At 43.7% G+C, this 19525-nt stretch overlaps 2 protein-coding genes across 4 annotated transcripts in view; both read right to left on the bottom strand.

Annotated features, from left to right (window-relative positions):
- LOC135516004 (striatin-interacting protein 1 homolog) overlaps positions 1-13238 on the bottom strand; it is a 36800-nt gene extending 23562 nt beyond the window's left edge. The window contains exons 1-5 of one of the 3 annotated variants that reach the window (XM_064939940.1): positions 12953-13238; positions 5327-5396; positions 4123-4197; positions 838-972; positions 482-602 (exon numbers count right to left, since the gene is read on the bottom strand). In XM_064939940.1, coding sequence (XP_064796012.1) covers positions 482-602; positions 838-972; positions 4123-4197; positions 5327-5396; positions 12953-12973 — 422 coding nt within the window. In that variant the 5' untranslated portion in view covers positions 12974-13238. Of the gene's footprint in view, positions 1-481; positions 603-837; positions 973-4122; positions 4198-5326; positions 5397-5557; positions 5731-12952 lie in introns of those variants that run through there. The other 2 variants (XM_064939939.1, XM_064939942.1) reach the window with 2 other exon arrangements.
- Positions 13239-15073: 1835 nt separating this feature from the next.
- LOC135516003 (putative adenosylhomocysteinase 3) overlaps positions 15074-19525 on the bottom strand; it is a 43547-nt gene continuing 39095 nt past the window's right edge. Inside the window, exons 16-17 of the mRNA XM_064939938.1 lie at positions 18746-18866; positions 15074-17649 (exon numbers count right to left, since the gene is read on the bottom strand). Coding sequence (XP_064796010.1) covers positions 17643-17649; positions 18746-18866 — 128 coding nt within the window. The 3' untranslated portion in view covers positions 15074-17642. The remainder of the gene's footprint in view (positions 17650-18745; positions 18867-19525) is intronic.

Here is a 19525-nt window from a genome sequence, read left to right as displayed (position 1 = left end):
GAAATTTCAGCTTGTTTTGGTTGGGATGGAATTTAGGCCTGCCTGGTGACATCACCAGTAAATTAGTTAATAAACCACTAAGAAAGATTTCCAAACCTCTCTGCCAATTTCCAAGATGTCCAAACCTCTCTGAAAACAGCTACTTTTCAGTTTTCCCCTCCCCACTCAGACTTCTCCCAGACAGTCCTAGCAAAATTCTTGCTCGAGAAAGTGTCCTTTGCTAAGAAACTATTTTTGGTTCCTTTTGACCATTCTAAAATCGGAAACAATAATATTAAAAGGTACTTAATTGTCACCCTGTAAATGATTTGATATTGAGATAAAAAAAACAGCTGCATTGGACCGTGAATCACGAAGGAGGTAAGCGCTAACCACAGAGTTACTAACGCTTGTTGAGAAACACAATAATACAGTAATTACGAGACATTGTGGCTGCTGTGGCAGCGTTACGGAGCGACTGTAGTAATGTTGTCCTACTCACTCCATCTCCATACTCAGCAGCTCCAGGAGAGCGGTGAAGATGCCCATGTCATACAGCAGGAACACGTTGTGGCGAGACCAGTGGATCACGTCCGCGTCCGTGTCACACTCGTCAAACACCCCTGGGGAACGCCACACGCAGGCTTCAGATGCTCACTCACCACACAACGCTCTCAACGGACTCTGAAGGACTATAGCATATATACTGTACATGTCCTCTGTTTCATGAGAAAATGTTGGTCAGAGAAATCGCACAGGAAATATTTAAATTCCCCTTAATCTCTTAGACGCATGTCAAAATATGCTACAGCCAAAGCAAATTATCTTGAAGTGTGCAGAGACAGTGATGATGATTACCCTGTGCCAGGTAGAGGATGGCCCGGGCCACCTTCAGCCTCTTGTCCCGGTCAGTGACCTCCAGAGCATCGAGTAGTCTCATCACATAGGCCTTCTGCTGCTCCTGACCCAGCTCAATCCACCTCCTTCCCCGCACTGCAGAGACAGGGACAGAGTGAAAGAGACCAGGTGAGTCTTGGTGACTTTGTGTGACCTTGTGACTCTGAGCTAGTACGTCTGTCGCTCTCTTATTCTCGCTCACTTACTTCTCCCATTCCCTCACTCAACCTCATTTCTTCTCTATTCTCACTTTCTCTTTTCTTTGTCTGCTCTCTCCTTTTCACACATGAAAAAGATTGGCTGGGATAAGCTCTGGTCATTAAACTTACACTGACCCAGGAGCAGCTAGTGGTCTCAGAGTCAAAGTGACCTGGCTTCAGCTCACATGCATGGTCACAGCAGGCTATTTCAGCCCTGGCCAGGTATAGCAGTACACCCACTGATCACTGATCACCCACTGTGAACGCTCACTAAAGAGAAAAGAATGCTAGGATCCAACATCAAGGCAACAACACCTTTTACTTCTAGGCTATGAGAGATGTATTCCTAAAAGTGAAGAAGAGTGTATAAATAGGAATGTTTCTGACCTTTATTTTTTACCTCAACTCTTGGGATTCTTGTAGGACATCATGATCAATGGAATTGAAATAGCTAGTCAGTTCCCCTCTTTTAGTAGACATATTCTGACATGTAGTGCCTCCAGAAAGTATTCATACTTATTCCTTATTATTATTATTATTGTTGTGTTACAGCCTGAATCCAAAACGTATTAAATAATTATTTTTACCCATCTACACACACTGCATCATAGTGACAAAGTGAAAACATATATTTTTTACATTTTGCAAACATATCGAAAGTGAAATACAGAAATATCACATTTACATAAGTTTACATAACTGAGTCTTTCCGGGTAAGTCTCTAAGAGCTTTGCATACCTAGATTGTACAATATTTGCACATTATTATTTATTTGTATTTTTCATGCTCTGTCATGTTGGTTGTTGATCATTGCAAGACAACCAGTCTTGCCATAGACTTTCAAGTTGTTTTAGGTCTAAACTGTAACAAGGCCAATCAGGGACATTCAATGTCGTCTTGGTGACTAACTCCAGTATATATATTTGGCCTTATGTTTTAGGTTATTGTCCTGCTGAACGGTGAATTCGTCTCCCAGTGTCCAGTGGAAAGCAGACTGAATCAAGTTTTACTCTAGGATTATTATTCCGTTTCTTTACACATCCCCCCCCCCAAAAAAAAAAAAAAAAAAAAAAAAAAAACTCTAGTCCTTGACAAGCATATCCATAACATGATGCAGCCACCACCATGCTTGAAAATATGAAGTGGTACTCAGTGATGTGTTCATACATCCTCAGTTCTCTTATCACGCAGCCTTTAATCTCTAACTGTTTTAAAGTTACCATTGGCCTCATGGTTAAATTCTTGAGTGGTTTCCTTCCTCTCCGGCAACTAAGTTAGGAAGGAGGCCTGTATTTTTGCAGAGACTGAGTGCATCATCCAAAGTGTAATTAATAACATCACCATGCTCAAAGGGATATTCAATGGATATTCAATGTCTGTGATTATGATGCACTCATACATGATGCACTCATATATATATATATATAGTTTTACCAATAGGAGACCTTGCGAGGCTTTAGAAAACCTCCCTAGTCTTTGTGGTTGAATCTGTGTTTGAAATTCACTGCTGGGCCTGAAAGAACTTGTGACATGTTAAGCAAATGTTTACCCCTGAACGTATTTAGGCTTGCCATAATAAAAGGGTTGAAAACTTGACTCAAGACATTTCAGCTTTTCATTTAATTAATTTGTCAAAAAGTCTAAAAACATAATTCCACTTTGACATGGCGTATTGTGTGTAGTACTGTGGCACAAAAATCAACTTATAATCCATTTTAAATTCAGGCTGTAACACAACAACATTTGGAAAACGTGAGGGGATGTGAATACTTGCTGAAAGCACTTTAACTCTGACAAAACGTCCCCTGTATAAAGTTCATCCCATGTAACTTTTAATGTGCAGCTCTGATAATGGTCATTATGATAAAAGTGCGTGGAGAGTAGCGACACAGAGGACATGGGTTCATAACAGATTTAGCAGTGATGGAAAGTGGCAGTCTGGCAGATGTGTTAAAACATTGATGAGGGGCCCCGTCACCGTTTGACATATTTTAAACCCAGATACAGAGAGACAGCACATCTCCTATCTCTCTCTGCAGCACAGACAGCCAGCCAAGCGTTCCACTGATTCCACTGAAGGACAAGACCTAGCCTAGCTCTCTTAAGTCATGCAATGTGCTGCAGATGCAACAAAGTTGCCCTTTGTGGACCTGAATGTCTGGAGCTACACATGATGTATTATTACTCATTATGAACCTTCCTTACTCCGCTAACTTCCTAAGCGGAGTAAGTTCACAACCACATTTGACAGTACAGCAACGAACTGGGCAGAGTTTCAGCGAATATGAGAGGGGTTGAATGGGTATGGAGATTAGATCAGCAAAATGGACACGGTCCAATTCATCCGGTCAATATGATTCACATTAGGAGATGAAACGGAATCGACCGGCTGTATAATAACAATGCTAATGATACGGAACAGTTGGTCACAGCAGTCGGCTACGGCTGTTTAGCTGTGGTTTTGCAGCGCATAGATAAGGCAGCTCGGTTTGTCGTGGCGCTAAGAGAGACAGCGGCTGCAGAGCAGAGTTTGGCAAGATTTGTGTGTTCCTGTGTGTGTGTGTGTGTGTGTGTGTCACCTACTCCCAAAACCTCTATCTGAAAGTGTCAGGTTAGAACAAGCAATCAGACACACACCCCACTGTGCAGAACAGTTCCTTCTCTCCCTCTGAACCACTCACAGAAAAAGGGAAACATTACACCTGGGAGCGGTCAATTAATCAGCTCCCTCGACCCTCTTATCCCTTTCCCTCGGTCCTTCTCCCTCTTTCACCGCCTCTCTCTATCAGACTTTCTTTCTGAAGACGATTACCAGAGCGGGAATCCATTCCATTACACTTCTACATACTCTCTCTCTCTCTCTCTTTCCATCTATCCATCGCTCTCTCTGTAAACACTAGAATAACAGGCAAACACAGAGGGTATGCAAACAAAGTGTGTTCAAGGTGAGTCAGAAAGCCGTTTGGCACACTCACTGCTTTAGAAAAAAAATGAACGCACACACACAAATTATGACCGCCACTGACAGACAGGAAGATAACAGTACCATGGCTCCTGAAATCCTCCTCAAAGTAGTCCCTGTTGAGGGCGAACTCGGGCTCCTCCGTGTAACTGTATATCTCTATGGACAAACAGGAGAGACAGGGAAACCATCAGACAGACAGGATGACATATAGTACTGTACTGAAGGATTCAACAGAGGTCATGAAAGACATCGCAGGGTATACTGTAGTGGAAGCCCTGTATGGCTCAGTCGGTAAAGCATGGCACTTACAGTGCCAGGATGGTGGGTTTGATTCCTGGGACGCAATGCGATTAGGTCGCTTTGGATAAAAGTATCTGCTAAATCGCATATATTATAATTTATGGGCTCCCGAGTGGTGCAGCGGTCTAAGGCACTGCATCTCAGTGCAAGAGGTGTCACTACAGACCCTGGTTGGAATCACATACGGCCGTGATTGGGAGTCGCATAGGGCGGCGCACAATTGGCCCAGCATCGTCCAGGTTTGGCCAGGGTAGGCCGTCATTGTAATTAAGAATTTGTTCGTAACAGACTTGCCTAGTTAATTAAAAGGTTAAACCAAAAATTAAAATAAATAAGCCAACTGTTTCATTAAGTCCCTCTCATTAAAAAAAAAAAAAAGTGGCTCCCAGTTATCCTTTCTGTAGAGTGTTTTTATTAGATTCATGACATCACTGACTAATCCTTCTTCAACGAGTATACAGTTGTTAAATGTCAACAGTCACTGCAGCCTGAGGAACAGTCACAAGAGAGCAACTGTAGTGTCTGTGTTTGTGTAAGCTAATGTCTCAGCGGGACTAGCTCCCGAAACAAAGCAGCTGCATTCAACAACGGAAAACTATGATCTTGCATTAAATCACATGTAGCTGCTGACACTGTAGCACTGTACTAGTGTAGCACTGTACTACACCACTGTACTACAGTGCAGCACTGTACTACACCACACAGTAGCACATTTTTTTGTTGCAGTGACTAGCTTCTGGTTATGAACAGAACATAAAGACAGAGCATATCCCTTGTGGGTATACTTGAACAGCAGTGATCACCAATTCTCCTGGAAAGCTACAGTGGTAGCCTTGCACGATTATGCTCCAGCAACTGTTTCAAATAAACAACTGGACTTGATAATTAGTTGAATAAGGTGTTTTGCGGTTGGAACAAAAGCCTGCCCGGTAGCTGCCCAGGGTCTATGGTTGGTGACTGCTGGGTTAGGGTTTAAAGACCTTACCTGAGAGTTCAGTGGTCAGGCTGTCTGTGTCCCCATACTCAAACTCCAGGTTAGGGGACTCCATGGAGCTCTGAAAACAGAAAAACAACACTGAAGTCTAGGCAGAACCGCGAAGGGAAATGAAGGCACACTAACACGCACGGGCACGCACACACACACACAAAGCGTACATCCGTGGTTATAATTCCTTTACAACCACAGAAATCACACAGTTCAGGTTCTTCCACTCACTGTTCCTCCTTCTCGGATGGGTAAGCACATTTGTTGAGCTTTCTTTTCCGCATGGCTATGCAAATACAGGCAACAGTCGGAGTGGAAAAACTGAACGATAGGGACGCAGGAGTCAACATGCCCTAGATGTCAGAGTGGGTTAACGTATGTATCCAGTTAAGGGTCTTTGATGCCGCTCTGACATTAGCCTCACCCCATGATTACTGCTTTCCCTCTGGGCATTTTACTACAGGACCCCATGGTACACACACGCCTAGAGAGACACATACACAGTACGCACACACACACACACACACACACACACAGCATGGCGGGGATAAGGACAGAGGACCGAGCCCACCTCTGTTAGCCGTCATAGTTGCTAAAAGCATTATTTTCCCAGGTCGGAGACAGACTGATACAGTATGCACGATCTCACCAGTTATCAAAGCACCGCAGAACGACAACATTCACATAATGCCAGCCAATACAAAAGGCCGTAGCACTTGGACAGAGACAGACCAGAGACTTTGAAATAGGTTAAGGACAGCCGTTAGTCAGCCTGGAGTGAGTGTCTCAGCAGCAATTTAGTGAGAGAAAATTACAGCTAGTCACGGCCCTTAAATGGCATGTGTCAGTGGCGGAGCAGTTGCTGGAGTGCGAGGACTGTCTGTAGTTGTTTTTCATACATCCTACCACAGAAGGGCAGCAAATGTCAGGGATAGGCTAACATCTGTAATTCATTGGAATCTGAAGCACCCAAAAGCCTCAGAAAATGTCTGTCAGATTAGGTTGAGATTCAATAGGAGTGATTGAAAATGTAAGAATCGTTTGGCCTAACGACTTGTCCATTTAAAATACATTGGGCCCAGATCCAACTCCAGATGGAGACTTGTGTATTATGAGGTGGTTTTCAGTTCCATACACCATCAGTGCTAAGACGTACTAGAGCGACAAACTCAGCAAAAAAATGAAATGGCCTCACTGTCAACTGTGTTTATTTTCAGCAAACTTAACATGCGTAAATATTTGTATGAACATCACAAGATTCAACAACTGAGACATAAACTGAACAAGTTCCACAGACATGTGACTAACAGAAATGGAATAATGTGTCCCTGAACAAAGGGGGGTCAAAATCAAAAGTAACAGTCAGTATCTGGTGTGGCCACCAGCTGCATTAAGTACTGCAGTGCATCTCCTCCTCATGGACTGCACCAGATTTGCCAGTTCTTGCTGTGAGATGTTACCCCACTCTTCCACCAAGGCACCTGCAAGTTCCCGGACATTTCTGGGGGGAAATGGCCCTCGCCCTCACCCTCCGATCCAACAGGTCTCAAACGTGCTCAATGGGATTGAGATCCAGGATCTTTGCTGGCCATGGCAGAACACTGACATTCCGGTCTTGCAGGAAATCACACAGAACAAGCAGTATGGCTGGTGGAATTGTCATGCTGGAGGGTCATGTCAGGAGCCTGCAGGAAGGAGCCTGCAGGAAGGTTACCACATGAGGGAGGAGGATGTCTTCCATGTAATGCACAGCGTTGAGATTACCTGCAATGGCTACAAACTTAGTCCAATGATGCTGTGACACACCGCCCCAGACCATGACGGACCCTCCACCTCCAAATTGATCCCGCTCCAGAGTTCAGGCCTCGGTGTAACGCTCATTCCTTTGACGATAAACGTGAATCCAACCATCACCCCTGGTGAGACAAAACTGCAACTCGTTAGTGAAGAGCACTTTTTGCCAGTCCTGTCTGGTTCAGCGATCGTGGGTTTGTACCCATAGGCGACGTTGTTGCTGGTGACGTCTGGTGAGGACCTGCCTTACAACAGGCCTACAAGCCCTAAGTCCAGCCTCTCTCAGCCTATTGCGGACAGTCTGAGCACTGATGGAGGGATTGTGCATTCCGGTTACAGTTATTGCCTTACTGTACCTGTCCTGCAGGTGTGATGTTCAGATGTACCAATCCTGTGTAGGTGTTGTTACACGTGGTCTGCCACTGCGAGGATGATCAGCTGTCCGTCCTGCCTCCCTGTAGCGCTGTCTTAGGCGCCTCACAGTACGGACATTGCAATTCATTGCCCTGGCCACATCTGTAGTCCTCATGCCTCCTTGCAGCATGCCTAAGGCACATTCACACAGATGAACAAGGACCCTGGGCACCTTTCTTTTGGTGTTTTTCAGAGTCAGTAGAAAGACCTCTTTAGTGTCCTAAGTTTTCATAACTGTGAACTTAATTGTCTACAGTCTGTAAGCTGTTAGTGTCTTAACCATTCTACAGGTGCACGTTCATTAATTGTTTATGGTTCATTGAACAAGCATGGGAAATAGTGTAAAAACCCTTTACAATGAAGGTCTGAAGTTATTTGGATTTTTACAAATTATCGTTGAAAGACAGGGTCCTGAAAAATATATATTTCTTTTTTTTGCTGAGTTTACATGTAATATGAGTAATATAAGATATGTAAACATTATTAAAGTGGCATTATTTAAAGTGGCATTGTTTAAAGTGACTAGTGATCCATTTATTAGTGTCCAGTGATTGGGTAACAATGTCAGCAGCAGCCTCTCGGAGTTAATGATTTCTGTTTAGCAGTCTGATGGCCTTGAGAGAGAAGCTGTTTTTCAATCTCTTGGTTTCAGCTTTGATGCACCTGTACTGACCTCCCCTTCTGGATGATAGAGGTGTGAACAGGCAGTGGCTCGGGTGGTTGTTGTCCTTGATGAGCTTTTTGGTCTTCCTGTGACGTCGGGTGTTGTAGGTGTCATGGAAGGCAGGTAGTTTGCCCCCGCAGATGCTTTGTGCAGACCGCACCACTCTCTGGAGAGACTTGTGTTTGAGAGCGGTGCAGTTGCCGTACCAGGCTGTGATACAGCCCGACAGGATGCTCTCGATTGTGCATCTGTAAAAGTTTGTCAGGGTTTTGGGTGACAAACCAAATTTCTTCAGTCGCCTTCTTCACCACACTGTCTGTGTGGGTGGACAATTTCAGTTTGTCTGTGATGTGCTGTTTCCTGAAGTCCACAATCATCTCCTTTTGTTGATGTTGAGTGAGAGGTTGTTTTCCTGACACCACACTCTAGTGCACTCACCTCCTACCTGTCGGCTGTCTCGTCATCATTGGTGTTCAGGCTCTTCACTGTTGTGTCGTCTGCAAACTTGATTATTGAGTTGGATGCCTGCATGGCCACTCAGTCGTGGGTAACAAGGAGTACAGGAGAGAGCTGAACACACACACTTGTGGGGCCCCAGTGTTGCGAAGTGGAGATGTTGTTTCCTACCTTCACCACCTGGTGGCAGCCCATCAGAAAGTCCAGGACCCAGTTGCACAAGGTGTGGTTGAGACCCAGGGCCTCCTGCTTGATGATGAGCTTGGAGGGTACTATGGTGTTGAATGCTGAGCTGTAGTCAATAAACAGCATTCTTACATAAGTATTCTTTTTGTCCAGATGGGATAGGGCAGTGTGCAGTGTGATTGTGTCATCTGTGGACCTGTTGGGGTGGTATGCAAACTGAAGTGGGTCTAGGGTGGCCGGTAAGATGGAGGTGATATTCCTTGACTAGCCTCTCAAAGCACTTCATGATGACAGAAGTGAGTGCTACGGGGTGTTAGTCATTTAGTTCAGTTATCTTTGCCTTCTTGGGTACAGGAACAATGGTAGCCATCTTGAAGCATTCGGGGAAGCAGACTGGGATAGGGAGCGATTGAATATGTCTGTAAACACACCAGCCAGCTGGTCTGCGCATGCTCTGAGAACGCGGCTAGGGGTGCCGTCTGGGCCAGCAGCCTTGCGAGGGTTAACAAGTTTAAATATTTTACTCATGTCAGTCACTGAGAAGGAGAGGGGTGGGGACCACAGTCTTTGTAAGCGAGCCGCAACAGTGGCACTGTATTATCCTCAAATCGGGCAAATAAGGTGTTTAGCTTGTCTTGAAGCAAGACATTGGTGTCCGTGACATGGCTGTTTTTGTTTTTCTAGTCCGCGATTTCCTGTAGACCGTGCCACATACGTCTTGTGTCTGAGCCGTTGAATTGCGACTCCACCTTGTCCCTGTACCGGCATTTTGCTTGTTTGAGTGCCTTGCGGAGGGAATAACTACACTGTTTATATTCAGCCATATTTCCAGACCTCTTTCCATGGTTAAATGCTGTGAATGGCGCTTTCAGTATTGCGAGAATGCTGCCATCCATCCACGGTTTCTGGTTAGGGTAGGAAAATGAACCACAACACACCTCCACGCTGTGTAAGGGTTATTTGAACAAGAAGGAGAGTGATGGAGTGCTGCATCTGATGACCTGGCCTCCAATCACCCAACCTCAACCCATTTGAGATCGTTTGGGATGAGTTGGACCGCAGAGTGAAGGAAAAGCAGCCAACAAGTGCTCAGCATGTGGGAACTCCTTCAAGACTGTTGGAAAAGCATTCCTCGTCAAGCTGGTTGAGAGAATGCCAAGAGTGTGCAAACCTGTCAAGAAGGGTGGCTACTTTGAAGAATCTAAAATCTATTTTGATTTATTTAAACCGGTTTTGGTTACTACATAATTCCATATATGTTATTTCACATATTTTATATCCTGCCTGTTTGGCACTGTCCGGGGGTATCGTCGGCCACAGTGTCTCCCGACCCCTTCTGTCTCAGCCTCCAGTATTTATGCTGCAATAGTTTATGTCTCTCGGAGGACCTGGGCCCTAGGACCATGCCTCAGGACTACCTGGCCTGATGACTCCTTGCTGTCACCAGTCCACCAGGTCATGCTGCTGCTCCAGTTTCAACTGTTCTGCTTGCGGCTATGGAACCCTGACCTGTTCAATGGACATGCTACCTGTCCCAGACCTGCTGTTTTCAACTCTCTAGAGACAGCAGGAGCGGTAGAGATACTCTGAATGATCGTCTATAAAAAGCCAACTGACATTTACTCCTGAGGTGCTGACCTGTTGCACCCTCTACAACCACTGATTATTATTATTATTATTATTATTATTATTATTATTATTATTATTATTAGACTCTGCTGGTCATCTATGAACATTTGAACATCTTGGCCATGTACTATTATAATCTCCACCCGGCATAGCCAGAAGAGGACTGGCCACCCCTCATAGCCTGGTTCCTCTCTTGGTATCTTCCTAGGTTCTGGCCTTTCTAGGGAGTTTTTCCTAGCCACCGTGCTTCTACACCTGCATTGCTTACGGTTTGTGGTTTTAGGCTGGGTTTCTCTACAGCACTTTGTGACATCAGCTGATGTAAGAAGGGCTTTATAAATACATTTGATAGATTTTTTATGTCTTCACTATTATTCTACAATGTAGAAAATAGTGAGAATAAAGAAAAACCCTTGAATGAGTAGGTGTATTCAAACTTTTGACTGGTACTGTACAGATTACCTTAATTACCTCGACTAACCTGTGTCCCCGCTCAATGACTCTGTACCGGTACCACTTGTATATAGCCTCGTTACTGTTATTTTATTGTTGCTCGTTATTTTTCTATTTTCTTATTTTTTAATTTATGTATTTTTAAAAACTTGTTGTTGTTGGTTAAGGGCTTGTACGTAAGCATTTCACTGTAAGGTCTACACCTGTTGTATTCGGCGCATGTGACAAATAACATTGGATTTGATTAGAAACCACATCTTAATTTCAACTCACGATTGCTTGATTGGGATAATAATTAAACACAGGCATGTCTGATTGGCTTAGTCCTCCTGCAGATGAGATGCGAGGATGCCAGAAGGTTGTCTCTGTTGCACAGGAAACTAAGGTTGGTGTTGTTATTGCTCTCAATAGAGCTCTTTCATGTTTGTTTGAAGGAGAGTGGGGAATTTGGTGTCTCTCACTCAGCTACCCGTGGGCATCAACAAATCTCTTTCTCCCCTACCCCCTCCAGCTTGCTATGAACACTAACCTTCCTTCCACACTGGCACAGTGAACCCTGCGCTCCACCGTCAGTGTGTGCAAACACTGGGCATCCCATCAAAATCCCCACCATCCCCCATCCCCCCCTCTTCTCATATAAGCATATGTTAAAAATAACCTATGACCGAAGCCAGCCAGCCAAGCCAATGGGCCAATGCAACAATCAACTCTAACACAGATCACATGAGGAATAGCCTGGACAAAGCAATAGAATTAAGTGGGATGATCAGATCTCATATCGACTATGATGACTTAGGCGTGCATTGTGTGGCTTGAGCACTGAATGTAGTCTTAGCTACTTGACTACACCGAGTTCTGTATACAGAGGCATTAGTCTGCTTCAAAAGAAGCCATTGGTAAAGAAATGAGCCAACTGGATCCTTCTTTAGATTTCACCAATGTGGAGATGAGGTTTCATGCGTTTATTTCAACCATCATTGAAACCCCCCACCTCTGTCCTGGAAAGCTTGAGGCTGGAGGGGAAATATGCTCTAATTCCTTTTTTTTTGTATCATCCCCCCCCCCAACCATATAATATGCCCAACAAACACGATCCAGGATATGATTGGTGTGATTTCACTGGATAGATGTAGGCTACCCACCACCACAGTTTGCCCACTAGCAGGGCTAGGCAACCTAGTCTGGATCTGGGTTACACTGCCAAGACATGAATCCAAAATGCAATTGATTTGTTTTAATTTTTAATGGCTGAATGAATTAGTTATTAGAACAACTATATGCTGTATCCTAGAGGTATGGAGCATAATGTCAAACATGTTTACTTGAAAGCAAGCATATAATTAGAGAAACGTTTTGAAAACCTATTAGTGTGTTTAAAAAAAATCTTAATATGTAATAATTGAGATACTAGCTAATAGCCTATGCCTTATTCTATCAATTTCAAATCCACTCTTCTACACTGACAAATAAATCCAATTTAAAAATGTAATTGATTCACACACTGGAATATCTACATATAGGCTGCTGCCCGAGCATATGGGACAAATAAGTAGACACCGAATGATTTCTTCTTCTCATATCCCCAACATCACTGCTGTGTACATACATCTACTGTATATTTGCCAATCTGACACTGGTCTACGATGTCATGCACAAATACACAGGCGGCAGCTGCAAGAGAAAATTCGACCACAAACGTCCTGGACATTGACAGTCACATTAGCTACCTGTATTTGCCACGTTCAGAATTAACCATAAACTTACGGTATTTATAGCATCCACTTGCTCGGTCACCAAAATAACTACCTGGGCTGCATGCTTTCAAAAGCGGCTCTGTGGCAAAAGGGCATTTAAAGCTCCCCAGCAACAACAAACCACACGGACATGGACCCCTCTCCACTGGCTCAACGAGTAGCTACAAACTGGCTTTACCTCCCAATCCTTCAGCAGATTCACGAACACATATCTCCCATTCGGCAGAGGCCTTTTGTTTGTTGCAGTTATATGTTAATATAATTCATGATAGGTACCTCCATTTCGTCTGCCTGCATCTTTCTGTGTTGGTTCGTTCACTTTTTCTGCAGCTTGTGCATTCCGGTAAGGTTCGAGCCTGACAAACTGTAACAGATTTCAGTTTATTCCAAGTTCAGGAAACCCGTCCCCGTTAGTGTGATTGGTTGACTGGACGCCAGAGAGGGCGGGGTTAACTTCTACTGTAAATGGTGACAGGCGGGTTGGTCTTACCCGCGAGTGAATCAGTCGAGTAGAGGATCTTCGAATACGGTCAATTAATTGGTGCTGATGCTGAGTGTTCCATAATGGCACCTACATTAGAAACATTGTTCGTTTCGGTGGATTTCAATTAAACATTTGCTATTATAGCTTAGTATTGATAGGCAATTCAATTGTATCTATGTGCTTGAATGTAACCATAATCAATCCAAGACCCGAGACAAGACACAAAACCTATGAGTCAATAAAATTATTTTATATCAGCCTAGTAACAAACTTGATTAAATGAATCAAGAGCTTGATGACCATTTGACAAATCGGGTATGTTATTGCTGGGCCAGAAAAAAAGCATGCTTCCAGGATCATGATTGAAGAACACTGCTCCAGAGGTAATTTAATATTCCCCCCCAAACATCCATCCCTTGAGGCAGGCTGCCACATTGAGTGGTGGTGATGTAGGGGTCGGAGAGGGGTGACGACAGACCAGACCTAGACCACTCCACGGTCATTCTCATCCCACCACCGCTACAGTGACCTGAGTGAATTATTGATTAGTGACTGTAGCAGGGGGCTGCTTGATGTAGATTGCCCCCCTCCGTAACAACCCCCCTGACTGAGAAAAGCACTTAACGTGATCTGATTGGAGTGTACAGTTTGAGAGCGCAAAGGTCATATCTGTTTCACGTACGTGAACTTGACACATGGTGTGGCTGGTTGGGTGCGAGGGTGTTTATACTGTATGCAGGGATTTATTGATGAAGAACACTGGTCAAAACAAACATTATGTGAAATGCACCTGTGTTAATGTCATTCTTTTGAGGCCACCTTCATTGGGTTACTATTTCCTTTCTTATTAGCACCTTTTTTAAACTGCATGGTTGGGAAAGAGCTCATACGTAAACATTTCACTGAAGTCCACACCTTTTGCATTCTGCTCATGTGAGAAACACATTTCATTTCCTGATATGGTTAATATTGGTGGCTGTTAGGAACCAAAACAACAGTTTAATTATGAATCTAGCGTTTTTACCTTTTGTGTGTCAAACCTTTCACATTAACGGAGTGAAGTCAGTGTGTGTGTTGCATGAGCGGGATAATAGGCCGTCAACATCTGATTGTGTGTGTGTGTGTGTGTGCGCGCTTCAGGGTGCTGGTGCAGAGTGGGTTTGGTCTGATTAGGTCACTCACTACGACTGTGACTGAGTGGCGACAACAGCTGCTTCCAAGTGCTCTCGACACCCCCAGTGTCACCCCCCTACCACTGTGTCATCTGGCAACACAGTAATCCGTTTCATCTGAGCGCATACCCCAATTATAGCCCCGTGACCGAGTAAGTATCCAAACTTATGAGTTCTGAGAACATAATTCAAATACACAGAATCTATCGTGTTGAGTCACTGAATAACCCGTGTTAATGTTAGTCTTATAGGACACATGGCTTGTAAATAAGATTGTGGGAACATAACCTAAACCCATCCTGTAAAACTTGGCCAAACACTGGTACCAGCGCCTTGTAATCAAATCATCCAAGCTATAGTGAAACACCCTAGTTCACAATGATACTACTTTGTTTCTAGCACTTGGCATAACATTCTCTCTCAAGTGGTGTCATTACGGATGTCTATCTTTCTTTGAGCTCCCAGCAGCAGCAGGCAGTCATCCTCAAGAGATGCCTCAAGGCCATGGGAAATCAGCTTACTCAGGCAGCCCAATACTGATCGTTTGCCCAATAATTGGTATAAGGTCTGATCGGTTAAACGGTTTAGTGGCAAAGTCTCAGAATTAGGCTGCCTGTGTAAATGCAACCATGTATGATTCATAGGCATCGGCAGCAATCTTTCTATCCACATGTAGGTATGTTCAAGAAAACACATGAAAATGAATAAAAATACAGCACATCGTATATTAGACGACAAAGGTTGATACAATGACATTTTTATTCTTTAAGATTAGATTTATTATTATTGCTCATCTATCATTATCACTTGCAATATTTAAACATTGTTTCGACAACTTAAAAATTTGAGAAAAAAAAAAGTTCCATTTGTACTGACTGTGGATTTACAACAATAAATACAAGAGTTGATATGCTGGAATTCCTATACTTTTGAGTTAACCATACAAGATGCTGGCGTTAACCCTGCCCATGTGATGCAGCTATTGGACCGACTAATGCTCTTTCACCCCCGGGAAAAGCACAGGCTATGATCCTGAGACAACTGTATCGAAGCAACCATGTCCTACTACACATGACCCTAACACACACACACTCACTCTCACACGGTCAGACACGATAAACCACTCTAACAGATGAGATAATCAGCACAAGGATAATGTTCTAAAACATCAGACAAACAGAAATATGGGCAGTATGGATGGTCACACAGACGGGGCCTCCGACTTGGAAGATGGTTATTATGGAGGCCGGGGGGCATAAATGCACAAACGGTAGCTCACGAGTATGACATGAACACAGTGGCATTTTAGAATGTATAGTATGGGCATAATTAACATGGGAGCAATATGGGTGTATGTTCAAGGATTTAAGTCCATTCTATACGATGTAAAAAAAATAATAATAAAAAAAAAAACATTTAAAAAATGAGAAGAAAAGCTGGTTCCTCCCAGCTGGCTTGTAGTAACGGGCTTTTGGTTCAGGAGAACACCCTAACAGCTGGGATTCTAACAAAGTTGAATCTAAAAAACGCAGAGGAAATTAAGCCGGACTAATAATCGTACCAGAGGAGTTTGGCCCTCAACAGAAAAACTCAAACTAACGAAGACAGCAAATCTTGGACATTTATAAAAGGTGACTGACCTTTTATCATAAATGCATAATAAATTGGAACAATGAGGTAAACTGATGTCTGAAGTGGTGAAACTTTTTGGAACGTGTGAAATGTAAGGTCCCCAACTAATTACAAGCAAATGTAATGATCCAGGCATAAAGCTATAGCCTCACTGCAGTTAAAATCACAACTAACGCCTGGCAATGGCTAATTGGTTTTAGCGATGTAATTACTGTACAGGTTTTGCATACAGCAGCTTACTATTGAGGACCTGGCCAAAGAAACTACTACCAGCCTTGCTGTACATTTGGTATCTCACTGAAATAGTCTGTCACAGTTTTCAAAAAAAAAAAATCATACCGAACATTTATCATAACATTTAATTGCTTATCTTTATAGCGAGACAGATGTTTAATTTCAAAGGTAAGATAATAGATGGGTGGATGAAAGATAGAAAAATCTACATTTCTACATAAATATCTAAATATATCCCCTTGTAATGATCTCCCATACCTGTCAAGCCTCTAATTAATCAATAAGGTACAAGGGGGTTTGTGGTATATGGCCAATATACCCTGTGCTAAGGGCTGTTCTTATGTACAGCGCAACGCAGTGCCTGGACACAGCCCTTAGCTGTGGTATATTTCCAAAATACCACAAGCCCCTGAGCTGCCTTATTGCTATTATAAACTGGTTACCAACATAATTAGAACAGTAAAAATAAAATGTTTTGTCATGGTGGTATACGGTCTGATATACCACGGCTTTCAGCATTCAGGGCTCGAACTACCCAGTTTATAATACAGTATAATGCTTTGAAAGGAGAATCTAGCTCCGGACATTGTGTATGGATGTCATAAACTCTGGTCGGGCAAAATACTTCTCATATAACTTCAACACTGGCATCATGTGAGCAGTTTGGGAGCTGAAGAACATAGTTCATTATTGAAAGGCTGTGGTACAGGGAGCTGAGATGGATTCACTGTGTTTGAGTGATAGGTGCGGGAGAGAGGTCCCAACCAATCACAGGGAAAGACCCCGACCCCACACCTGTCACTGTCCAGTTTGATTGGGGGAATAGGAGAACCGACGCATTAAAACGTACTTAAAAACAAGGACAGAGAATAAATCTGAATCAAATGAGCAAAGACAGGATAAGATTGGACCCAATGACCTCCCCCCTCTTCATCTAATCCCTTTCAATTTATCTTTAAAAAAAAAAAATCAAGAGTAGGAAATACGGACAACAGGACATGAACCACACGTCCATCACTAAATCTTCAGAGGTCATCTTTCATTCACACAGATTTTTTTGTACATTGGTTTTTCTTCATTAATAGTTTTTTCATCTTTAGTTTTTAAACTAACAATAAAAAGATCTCGCAACGGAGTTTACGTACGACTGACTGACAGACAGACAAGTAGCTAAGAGAAGACGAAATCTCCAGGAGACGCTTGCTAAGGAGCGCAAAATGGCAGGAGCAGCTCAAAAAAAGGTTAGAGTTACATTATTCTAGCGGAAATAAATAAAACACTGCCAAAGCGCAGGTAAGCCACGCCCTCCACTCTGAGCAATTAGCACACAGCTCCTCCCCTTTTGTAAAAAGCAGGTGTGTGACTATTCCGTCCTCCTCTCTCCTTTCTTCTGGGTTCTGTACGATTTTTGGAGCCTCTGTATTTTCTTCATTTCAGAGTTGGTTTAATACCTTGGGGAGGAAAAAAAACGAAATGTCAAATCCTGCAGTTACAGTTATGTAACAATCTTGCACTGTGGAGCGCTCTCTACCAAGCATCGCCATCTTACCGTGCTTCTACACCTGCATTGCTTTCTGGTTGGGGTTTTAGGCTGGGTTTCTGTATAGCACTTTGTGACATCGGCTGATGTAAAAGGGGCTTTATAGGTACATTTGATTGATTGATTTCTCATTATAACTCTGATAACTGTATTCATAACATTACATCTTTGCAATATAACACCACGAAAGATGTACACCGAGTAGACAAAACATTAAGAACACCTGCTCTTTCCATGCCAGACTGACCAGCTGAATCCAGGTGAAAGCTACAATCCCTTATTGATGTCACTTCAAGCAGTGTAGATGAAGGGGAGGAGTCAGGTTAAAGAAGGATTTTTAAGCAATTGAGGCATGGATTGCATGCGTGTGCCATTCAGAGGATGAAACGGCAAGACAAAGGATTTAAGTGCCTTCGAACGGGGTATGGTAGTAGGTGCCAGGTGCAACGGGTTTGTGTCAAGAACTGCCATGCCTCAGGACTACCTGGCCTGATGACTCCTTGCTGTCTCCAGTCCACCTGGCCATGCTGCTGCTTCAGTTTCAACTGTTCTGCCTGCGGCTATGGAACCCTGACCTGTTCACCGGACATGCTAGCCACCGTGCTTCTACACCTGCATTGCTTGCTGTTTGGGGGTTTTAGGCTGGGTTTCTGTACAGCACTTTGAGATATCAGCTGATGTAAGAAGATCTTTATAAATCTATTTTATTTGAACTGCAACGCTGCTGGATTCACGCTCAACAGTTTGCCGTGTGTATCATGTATGGTCCACCACCCAAAGGACATCCCGCCAACTTGACACAACAGTGGGAAGCATTTGAGTTAACATGGGCCAGCATCCCTGTGTAACACTTTCAATACCTTGTAGAGTCCATGCCCTGACGAAATGATGGGGGGGGGGGGGTGCGCGACACAAAAGCAGGAAGGTGTTCCTAATGTTTGGTATACTCAGTGTATGTGACATACAATATTAGCAGGCAATCTAAGCATTCAGGCATTAATGTTTACCTGTAGTAGTTTGGCTTGAAGGGCCCATTCTTGTTCAAGCCCAGGTACTTAGCCTGCTCGTCACTCAGCTCAGTGAGGTGGGCATCGAACGTAGGCAGGTGAAGACTGGCCACATACTCATCTGGAATAATGCAGGAGGGGGGAGTGTGTGGGGGGGGGGAGAAGAGCGAGAGAGAAAGATGGATAGAGAGAGACAGAAAAAGAAAAAGCGGGAGGAGAGTGCCTAGTTAATCTAGCTAGCAGGGACATGGGGCTGTTGGTTATTTACTCATTTATTTGTTTGTGTGGGGTTAGCTGAACACACTGGGGCTGCTTCTCCTGTCCCGGTCTCTCCCTCACGCCGTCTGTGATGGTGCAGTGAGCTTAGCAGCAGGGCCTGACAGTCTGACCTATATTGAGTGCCTCTGCCAGTCTGCCCCTCTACCTCTCATTCTCCCTGCTTTTACGCCATACGCTGGCATAGGATGCGTTCTATGGATCCTATATTTCCCAGACAGTGCAATGGCTGCACCGTTTAGTCTTTTGTTCTACTCATTTACAAACACGACCTGATATACTTACATCCAGTGTTCGTTTTGGATCATGACGTAGAACATAGATAACCCAATCCAGGACATGGCTGCAGGGGTTGAGTTAGCACAGAGCTGCTTCAAAACATATTCACGGTCATGCTAGACATCTCTATCCCTATACTGAATCTATCGCTTCTATTTGCTGAGCAGAGTCGGTTGTGCATTCTGGCTGATCCACTTTCAACTCAATGTTTACCCCTAAAAGGGT

The sequence above is a fragment of the Oncorhynchus masou genome, chromosome 27 (assembly GCF_036934945.1).
Source record: "Oncorhynchus masou masou isolate Uvic2021 chromosome 27, UVic_Omas_1.1, whole genome shotgun sequence".
Lineage (NCBI taxonomy): Eukaryota > Metazoa > Chordata > Actinopteri > Salmoniformes > Salmonidae > Oncorhynchus > Oncorhynchus masou.
Note: the sequence above shows the minus strand (reverse complement) of the source record. Positions and strands in the feature narration are given on the sequence as shown.